This window comes from Echinops telfairi, unplaced genomic scaffold, assembly GCF_000313985.2.
Source record: "Echinops telfairi isolate 266 unplaced genomic scaffold, ASM31398v2 ScPeMD7_23;HRSCAF=83, whole genome shotgun sequence".
NCBI classification, from domain to species: Eukaryota; Metazoa; Chordata; class Mammalia; order Afrosoricida; family Tenrecidae; genus Echinops; species Echinops telfairi.
In genome coordinates, this window is record NW_022103920.1 from 46,872,449 (window position 1) to 46,883,070 (window position 10,622).

The 10,622-nt window shown below is 40.3% G+C and overlaps 1 protein-coding gene across 1 annotated transcript in view; it reads right to left on the reverse strand.

Annotated features, from left to right (window-relative positions):
• SEMA3C (semaphorin 3C) overlaps positions 1 to 10,622 on the reverse strand; it is a 183,342-nt gene that overhangs the window by 91,654 nt on the left and 81,066 nt on the right. Inside the window, exons 3-4 of the mRNA XM_004702624.2 lie at positions 1,923 to 2,083; positions 84 to 146 (exon numbers count right to left, since the gene is read on the reverse strand). Of these exons, the coding sequence (XP_004702681.1) occupies positions 84 to 146; positions 1,923 to 2,083 (224 nt within the window). The remainder of the gene's footprint in view (positions 1 to 83; positions 147 to 1,922; positions 2,084 to 10,622) is intronic.

Below are 10,622 nucleotides of genomic sequence, written 5' to 3' on the forward strand. Positions count from 1 at the left end.
CGTGGTCTCGCTCTGGGCTGCACTCAAGATACACTGACTGCAAGACTGAACAGTCACCCCTGCCCCGCCTTCTAACTACTCACAGTGGGGTCTTTGCCAGCCAGTGTGCACTCTTCCACTTTGATTGCAGACGCCGGCCAGAAAACCTGCTCAGAAGGGAAAATGAAGGGTGTATAATCAATCACACTCGCATATATGACAGCTCAATGCTTTTCATTTACTGCTAATAGATTTCTTTTAAGGTCTATCTATACCTAAGTTTAAATATTCTTATTTAGTCTCAGGAACTCAAATCAATCAATAAAGATGTTATTTTGTGTGTTATAATAACTATATTAACTCTCCATCAAATTTGTCTGTAACACAAGTCTTTCAATAATGTGGCATTTTTACTACAATATAATATGAAAATAATGTCATCATTACTATAAATGTGCATTAGGTAGTCTAGTGCATATTGTCCACCTTTTGAGGGACAGGATATGTTATTTTAATTGCTGATGTCACAAGGAATTTATATTTCTATCTCAATTTAATATTATTTTTGCTAAGGAACACTGCCAGAATACTAAAATTTGCTTAAAATGGATCCCTAGATACTTCTAGCTAAAATAACTTGGATTATAACGAAGGGAATTGCTCTAGGAAAGAGTATGAGCCTTCTAAGCTGCTGTGCCAGTTCTGGCAAGAATGAGTTTTGTTGGTGTTGTAGTTGTTTTGTTGTTTGTTTTTTAACTGCCCTGTGTGAAAACAGTAAAGGCAGAAGCTTTGTTGTTGAAATAAATGAAAATTAATTTATTTTTACTTTTTTACACCAATCACACTCACTGTGCTTTCTTGTTGTGCAACAGAATCAACATTCATTTTACTTCCTTGTTGTATAATAGAACGATAAATATAAGTCACACCTTTTAAAGTAATAGTGTCCGTAATGAACAACCGGGATCCTTTCACGCCTTCCTTTTATCTGCTTGTGGTTTCATGCTACACTCATGTTCCTGGTTTTCCCTTTCTATAGACATACCTGAGGTCCCTGCAGAATACACATGGTCAACATGACTGGTAGCTAATTTAAAGTATGAAGATTCAGGGGCACCCAGAGGTGCCTTGAAAAAAAGTCCTGGCAAGGTGTCTTAGAAAAAAACCCCGAACCATTGCAAAACCCTAAGTAGTATGATTCTAACCTGACAAAAGTGAGCAGCCATGAGATGGGATTGACTCAGTGATAATGTGGTTAATTTAGTTTTGTTTTTAATAAACACACACACACACCAGGTGGCATAAATGGTCAACATGCTTGCTGCTAAATGGAAGTGTGGAGATTTGAGTCCACCCAGACGTACTTTGAAAAAAGGCCTGTCAATGTACTTTACAGAAAGTAACCCATGAAAGCACTCAACGGAGTCCTGTGCTACTCGGCCACACATAGGTGCCATGAGTTGGAACTGATTTTTGTTTTGATTTTCACACATATACAGAGGGAGGTGGGGCAGGCTCTGGGAGTTACAGAGTTAACATGCTTGCGTGGTAAGTGAAAGGTCTGGGCTGGAATCTATGCTGAAGAAAGGCCTGATGAAGTACTTCTGAAGCCTAACGGAGCAGAGCTCTCCTCTGACACCTGTGTGATCCCTGTAGACTGGGCTGGTGAGCAGCTAGCGAATGCAAGCACAAAGGAAGTGTTTTCTCAGTGAGCTAGAAGTATGGGATTGCTAGAAACTATGGCACTACACGGGGACAACAGGGGTGCTTATATTTCCAGTCCATGAAATGAGTACATACTTCTGACTGTTTATTGACATATGACAAGTAGTCCTTATTGCTGACCTTATAAAATATCCAATGGTTTTCTTTTTAATTGAAATGTTTAAAGAAAAAAGACATCTACAAGATCAATAGTGCACTCATAAAAATGATAAACTTACACTCAAAGGCTCTTGACTTATATTGTTAATATTCAAAGAAAGAATGTGATCTTTGCTGCCCACATATATGCGGTCTTGATCTTCGTCCATTAATAATATCCTGTAGTCTAAAGGATGGTGGGACAGGCTGAAATATTCTGAGGTCTTTGTTTCCCGCAGTTCTGAAATAGTGAACAGCACAAATAAGAACAGAGCATTAGTTTTAATAGAAAATCTCAAAGAACATTTATTTTTCAAAATCAAGATTATACCCTCCACACAATAACTTATTAATTAAAAATTATGTAGGTGTCATTTTTAATTCATTGCCTGTACATTGAGGTAAAATAAATCAGTAAATACAATGTTAAAGTTATGGTTATGTTATATGATTGTAAAATCACTCCAAGTTGCAAAAAATTCAACTCTTTTATTACTGCATATCATCTGCTCATATATTAATTAAAAAGTAACCAAAAGAAGACAATGAAGAGTTTCAATCAAAGTGATGGTGATGTGTAACTTCCTTTCTAGCCTCCAATTGGCTGCAGTTCACATTGATGCTGTGTACAACAGGTCACAACCCTCTGTACTTTCTTCATAATCACTGCTTTGTTTGAACCCGTTATCACTGGTCGCTGTGCCAATCCATCTCCGGAGAACATTCCTCTTTGATACCGGTTTTATCCTTGATACTCCGCAAACTCATCACTTTAAGTCAATTAATTCAGGACTATTTTCTATTCTAAATATTGACTTTATTTGACAACATCATTCTAACTAGTATATTCTTCTACAGATTATTTGAAAACCAACCACCTTGTTGCATCAAATTTCATTCAGAAGGCAACTTAATTTAAATGGCAGTTTATCTGCCTACATCAAAGAAAAAAACCAGAACTTTCCAATTTTCAGTACCTCAGTGTTCAATGACTTATTTTTATTAATTTCCTTTATAGTCTATGTGCCATTAGGTAGCTGACCTTTTGCAGACAATGAATATCATAATGATATAAAACATTGATGACTATATGACAGATTCCATTTTTTGCTTCCAAACTAAAATGCTCCTTCTTCACAGAATTTAAGATTTCTAGTCAAGTGGCTCCAGATTTTTATTTGCTTCTAATTATGATCCTAAGAGAATGCCAAACTATGAAATATTCTGCTTTTCGTGACTATTATTTCAGTGCTAAATCATTAAAAACTTTTAAAGTATTAGATTATAATTATTCCTACGAATTCCGGCATGGCCGATGTGTGACTAATTCAAAGTTGAACATTACAAAATTGTTTACAGGAAGCCATGAACAGTACTCTGTGAACGCTTGGGTCTTAGCTATATATCACAATTTTGATTTTTCTTTTTTCTGGGCATACCATTTCCAGACGCCTGCCCTAGGGCCATTGCATGGCACGCTGAAAATGCCGAAATGAACACAGCAGAGGGTGGATGAGGTGAGGGTCCGGTGTCCCACTTCTTGTGACATTGAACAAGGTATTTAAACTCGCTACACATTTATAAAAACAACAAAAACAGTTCTTTGTACTGAATTCGTCTATGGAACCACCTGTCGCCTTACATGTAATAATTTGGAAAGCATGGCAGGAAACTTCAATTGGTTTAAATTATTATCACTGTCATTAGTATTAGCATTGTTAAAGTTGATCACTAACAAGAGAGACGTGTGGGTATAGACAAAGTAGACATTTTTTTCTGTTTTCTTTTTGTTTGTTGTAAATGCAAGGCAAGAGATCTATGAATGCACCCTATAGAGTTGCTAAGGGACCCCGGTGGATTAGTGGGTTAAGTGTTGAGCTGCTAACCACAGGTCAGGAGTTGGAAGACCCCAGCCAGAGAGAGATGAGATGTTCTACATCCATAAAGATTTACAGGTGTGGCACACATACAGGGCAGTTCTACCCTCGTCCGTTTGACTGCTATTAGAATTGCAGTTGCTGCAATGATAAGCACAAGGTCAGTGGTTCAAGCCCACCAGTTGCTCCTTGGGAGAAAGATGAAAGCTCTTTGCTCTACTAAAGATTACAGCTTTGGAATCCCAAGGGAGTAGTTCTCCTTAGTCCTATACATTTCCACTATACATTGGCAATATCACAATGGGTTTGGTTTGGTTTGGGGTTTAGAGCTATACAATTACTACTGTCTTATCTGAAATAAAAACAAAGTCTTTAAGGTAGTTCCCGGTGGAAGAGAGAACGCTGGTGGCATCGTGGTTACACATTGGATTGCTAACTGCAAGATCATCAGGTCAAAACTGCCAGTTGCTCCCCAGAAGAACGATGACTTTCTACATCTGGAAAGAAGTACAGTCTCAGAGACCCAGGGGGACAGGTTTGTTCTGTTTTACAGCATTGCTGTGAGTCAGAGCTGATGGCGGTGAGTTTTTGTTTTGTTTTAATTTAATAGGGAAGAAACCATTTAAAAGTTAGATAAAACAATGCTTTTGAAAAAACATGAGAAGTAAATTCGTGAGAGTAGAGACCCTGAACTAATCCTCAAGGATCTTTTATTACTGACTATTTCTCTTATATGAGATTAAGAAAAATAAGCAAGTCCTTTATTTTGTGTAGCATCCTGAGTCAAAGCTGTTGTCTACTGTTGTAGAAATACTACACTAAGGGACAGACCTTAATCCAACCCAGGTCCTGCTCCTCATCTTTCTACCAGGTTGTGTTTAGTTCTGGTCTTTCTGTCTTCTTTGTCCCTAATCCATATTGAAATGAAACTCCAAGTATGATCTTCTTGAGTGCATCATTTCCACAGAAATTTGCTTCCAGGTAACAATAGAAACCCGCTGTGTTACCTGTTTCATTAGAAAGTAATTGATTTCTTGCACTCATTCAAATGCTAAAGAAGCAGTAACTACATCAACTTAAGATCTTTCTGGTTGAATGATTTTATTGCTTCTTTGAGCCATAAAGCTATCTTCAAATTTAATTACCTGTAGCTCATTGACAACTGACAGCTGTTAACCAAGACAGATTTACCTTAGAAGTGCCCTTGTTATGAGAGAAGCCCAGACTATTTTGTTTAAAGTCTATTTAAATGGCTGCTAGTAGGCATAATTGAAACTTGGGGCTTGGAGAAGGGGGACAAGAATTTGTTTTTGAAAATAAAAATAAGATGAGAACATTATCTATACAAAGGCCAAGAATCTATCGTTTTACTTTAAGACAGATCCAATTGAGGCCAGTTAATAATTCCTTGATTTGCCCAAAGTGAAAGAAAGGAACTGATTTAAGGATTTGGCAACAGTTATAAAAGGGAAAATGGTTACTTGTTCCTCCTCTAAACAAATTAAAGAAGGGCATTGTCTGACATTTCTTATTTCATGATACTGATGTCATCCTTTTTACAGCCCGGGAAATGCATGCTGATGGTTCTGTTTCTCAGGACATGTGCAAGTGATGAGGCTGACCTTGGCTGAAAGTACCTGGTCCTGGAAAATGCAGGAGCTCCGCAAGGGCACGGTGAGACTCCTGAGACAGAACAACTACAGATGTCTCATTGCCTGCTTCTGTACTGAAATCCACATGATCACAGACCTCCTTGCTAGAAAATTACTGTCAGGACTCCTTGTTGTTTTACGGAAATTTGCAGCACAATATGAGGACCTGAAATGTACGTTTTTGCATGGGCTTTTCTTTGTAATGGAAACAAACCACTGTGAGCCCTGAGAATTTAACCAGGGCTGGAAGAAGAAAAGGTTCTTGCCAATATGCACCCTAGTAATAGAACCTTCTGAGCATCCCTAGTAGTGCAGTGGTTAAGCATCTGCAGCAGTCTAAACACGACAGCAGGAGAAAGTTGTGCTTTCCCTAAAGACTATAGTCTTGGGAATCCTCTGGGTACTTCTCTGTCCTAAAGGAATGCTGTGAATTGAAATCATCTTGACACTTCGGGCAGCAAGGGTAGGCATGGGGAGATCATAGGTTTCTAGGTCTAGAGCTATTAGATCTTGATATAGCAATCACAATATAGTTTAATATATAGTAATATAGTCTGTCAAAAATTAGAGTCTACCTTTTGTTCTCTGTTAAACCAGTCAGTTGTCTTGGGATTTCTGAAGTAAGTAAAGCAGTCAGAAGCTGATTCGGGTGTTCAGAATTTTGATCTAGGTTGAGGAGAGTGAAAAGTCTAGGGTTCTGTTTTATTAATTTATACCTATTAAACAACACAGGTAGCATGGGAACCCATTCCCTCCAACTCTATATTGTCTCTGGCCTCTTAGAAAATTAAAACATAAGCAAAAGCTGAGTTGGTTGAAATATCGATTTCCAGGGTTGTTTCTTTTCCAGGAACATAATACAACTTTGATGACACAAGCAGACTGAATCACAAATGTTCTTAATTCCCAAGGCAAATGCAGGCCACAGGCAAGCCACTAAAATATACAACACCTATAATAATCCCCAAAGTACTACTATGTGTGGGTTTATGTTTATAGGAACTAATCTTGGTGCTTTATAAAAAAATATTTAGTTCTTATTCTAAAGCCTCTTTTTAGTCTTAATATTATTCCTGTTTCACATACAATTCAGAAAGGACAATTCAGTGAAGTTCAGGGCTAAGGAACATCCTGAGATCCAAAGCAGTTTGTTCCTTAGTCCAGGGCTTGAGCTGGTTGCCTTCCTGATTTTCTAATTAGATGTATTTGTTGGGTTCCTGCTACTTTCTCAACAAGCAGCTGACTCTGCAGGACTAGAGCCTCAGCCTCTGGAATTTTCTTTGCTAATTGGTGATGGGGAGGGGAGGGTGGCGGTGGGGTAGCAGAACCCAACTGGAGAACAAAAACTATTCTCATCCATAGAGTGGGATCCAAGTGTCAGCTATAGCACCAGGTAGAAGGTAGAAAGGTTCATTGTTTCTGCCCTTTGATGGGTGGAAAGGATTATGAAAATGAGCCTAGGAGGGACCGTTCCATGCAATGATTCTAGCCAAGAAAGCGAAGAAGGCTATTCCTACTCCTAGCCTAGGAAGGAAGATAAGGAAACCTGTAGGAGCCTCTAGGAAGGACTCCCTCAGGACAGCTTTCCTCCTGATGTGTCTCAGGTCACTGAAGTTAATGTTCGTGTTTTCCCAGCGTAATGATCCACATGTCCTCCCATCCACTCAAGGCAGTCTAATGTTAAGTTCCCTCCTTCTAATTGTTTTGAACATCTGAACTAAATCCAAACAATGTGGGCATCAGACTGCTATGATCTAGCTGCAGATAAATCAATAGAAGCCTCCCCCATCACTGCCAGCCTCTTTCATCTGCACCCTTCCCGTCTGGCCTTCTTTCCACCATTCCAACTGCCTCAACCCTGCTGACCTTTACATAAATCGGGCCTTTCTATGAACTAGTGAGTCCTCCTGCCTACAAGATTAGTCTGTCTTGTTCTCACTCCTGCTCTTCACTCAAGTAGTAGTTTAAACGCAATTTAGATGGGAGTGCTTCATAAAAGCTTCCTTGATTGTATATGAGGTCAAGCCTCCAGTCTTCCAGTAATTTCTCATTTGCATTTGTAGTTTCCCCTTTTCTGAAAGCTGCCTTGGACGTCACCTGGAATTATCTTAAGTGCCAGTGAGTAAGAGCGCGGGAGCTAGGTCAGGCAGCTTCACTTGCTAAGATCCAGCCTATCACACATATGAGGGGACTTCCAGAAATTTTTAAAATAATGGAATTTTTCCATGATCTTCTTGACGCTCCTTCATGTAGTTTTATAACAGAAAGTGGCTCAGAATATAAAACCAAGTTCCTTGCTCACCCACTCTACCATTCTATCATACTATATTGAGTTCTATGATTTTTTTTTTAATCTTCAGGGGGTAAAAAGTTATGAACATGAAGCAATTTTTTTTTAATTCAGCTTTCTGGATCATAATATATTTATATTAAAATACAGCTTTTACATATTAAAAAATAAGCACAAATTGAAAACATCCTCCTGTGGAGGAGTAAGCCAATCTCGGGCTGCATTCTCAGCTCCACAGCTGGCTGATGATACAGGGCTGAGGGCACCTTCCCCCCTTCACCTCTCTCCCCTCTTCCATAATCTCTAAGGTTTCACACAGCAATAAAAATAAGTCCATGAGAATAAATTTTTGTCACAGTTTAAAAGTATTTACCTGTGTTATAGAATGCTTGTAAAATTAACGCATGCTTTCATATCACAGTAAATCTAATGGGGGTGGGGGTGGAAAGGGGCCTTTTAAAAACTCTACCTCAGATAAAAATGTGAAACATGACGGAGGCCAGGGTTACTGATCGCACAGAGATTGTGGAACTGCCCATCATCCTTCCTTGTGTCAGAAGAATCAATTACATAAGATCAAAAGAGCAGCATTCACCCAAGGACAGAGTCCGCAGGGTAGGGGAGGAGGAGGAATGGAAGCAGGAAGCAGAGAGGAGGAGCTGAGATAGACTGTCACCCCTGAGGGACTGTAAGTGGGTGAGCTGAAACCAAAGGTGTAAGAATGGTTGGGGGTAAAACTGAGGATCTGGTCCTTATACCTTCACCTAATTCAGACTTTTAAAAACTGACCTCAGACTCACAGTTACCGCCATCAAATGATCTGTCTGGAAAAATGAAAAGAATACTCCATTTTTGGTTTAATCAAGTGTCAATTCTGAATCTTGACTTACTTTCTTATAAGGTTTCTTTGGGAAACACAAAAGAAACATCTAGGCCATTAAGTACAAATCCTTAGCTCCGTCAATGGGAAACGGTGACTGTATTCTTCAGAATACAGACAGTGTATAACTATGACACACCATACATCTCTGCAGACCCTCTGAACTAGAAAGAAGTGGCGGGGAAAGGAGAACCGTCAGGACCTATTTTTCAGCTCCGGAGGGCAGTCCACAGAAGCTGCGATGGTCGCATCGATGCACTCATTCTGCCAGAGAGGGTTCCGTCCCAAAGGGTCCACATGAGCTTCTAAGCAGAAAGACAGCCTCGTGGAAGAGAAACCAATTCACCTGACTCCCCCTTCACGGGTCTCAAAGGCTGTTTTTGAGCAAGGTGTTCAAGAAGAGTTGAATCCCAGGGGACTAACATAACAAAAATGAAACAGAAAGGGGAAAATAAAAATGGAGGGGAATAATACAGGTATACAACACGGAACGATGAGGATGCCAACTGAATTTTCACTAGATATGATATTATAATTGTTTATGAAGAATTTTAAGATCAGGAGAACATTGTTCTCATAACTTTGAAAAGCAGGTTATATTTCTTAAGAAAAGAATTGCTGAACTCTATTCCCAGACAATAACACAAGGCTGATACTATTGGTGTGAATGCCCTTGGTGGTGAGGCAGGAAGCACGGTCCCGGTGGAGAGAGCGGCTGAGGAACTGGAGGAGGAGATTAAGGCAGCGAAGGTCCAGAGCTAAGACCATGCCCCGGCTCTGAGGGGCCACCACACTCGAGCGACCCTATGAAGAGGAGCCTTGAACACTTGTCCTCACAAAATGTGTATTCTTTGTTGGTTGTCCATGCTTCCAGCAAAAGTTCAGCTACATGGTAGCCTTCTGGTGGGGGCTTAGAGTCCGCAGACTTGATTACAGCAGGATGAGTGGGAGATACCATGTGCTGGCAGAGGCCTCTTACCCTGTCCCACCCCCATACAGTCCTCTAACACTCTGTGCTGTTGTTCACTGTGCATTCGTCATGCATTTGTGTATCATACATCCGGGCCTCCACTGACTCAAATTATTCTTTGAGCCATTGCTTGATATCTGTGCAGAGGCTAGATTAAATGATGAGAAAACTCCCTCTCTCCCTTCAATGTGGTGATTCTGGAATGGAGGCAGTTATACAAATAAATGAAGAGAGGACAGAGAGAGCGATGAAGAAAGGTGATTTTTTTTGGGGGGGGTGGTGGGGAGCAGCAGAGAAGTCTAATATAGAAGGGAGTGCTTGAGCTTATTTCTTCGTTCATTCAATAACCATTTGTTGACTCACTAAAAATAATAAACTAACAGTAACAAGTGCATAGTAAAAGACAAAGTGTTTAAGACAATGGTTTTGGGTGGGGAGGCATATATACTTATGAGTTCACCAAGAGAAGGGTTTTCTAGTTGGTAGACAGAGCTTGTGTAGAAACACTGAAGTAGGAGACGCAAAAGATAATTGCAAGTTTTGGGATTGGAGACAGAAGAGGGTTTGGGTGCAATTTTAAGGTTCTAAATTGGCTGTGAAACCATCTGGGAATATCATAGCATGATCACTCAGAAGGGAGCCCTGGTGGTGTAGTCTGCTTTGGGCTGCAATCCACATGGTTGCCGTTGGAAGCCACCAGCAGTTCCAAGGGAGAAAACTGGGCTTTCTACTCCTGTCAATAGTGATAGTCTCTGAAACCCACAGTGGGTCGCTGTGAGTCAGCTACTAGTTGATTCCAGGCGGTATTGAGTTACAAGTGGTGATAGAAAGATAACAATGCTCCCCAAACTCCCTCTAACCTCACTGTCCCGGAGTCCACTCCAGTTCACACTGACCTCACTGTCCTGGAGTCCACTCCAGTTCACACTAATCTCACTGCCATGCCATCCACTCCAGTTCACACTAATCTCACTGCCATGCCATCCATTCCAGTTCACACTAACCTCACTGTCCCAGAGTCCACTCTAGTTCACACTAACTTCACTGCCCTGGAGTCCACTCCAGTTCACACTAACCTCACTGCCCTGGAGTCCACTCCAGTTCACACTAA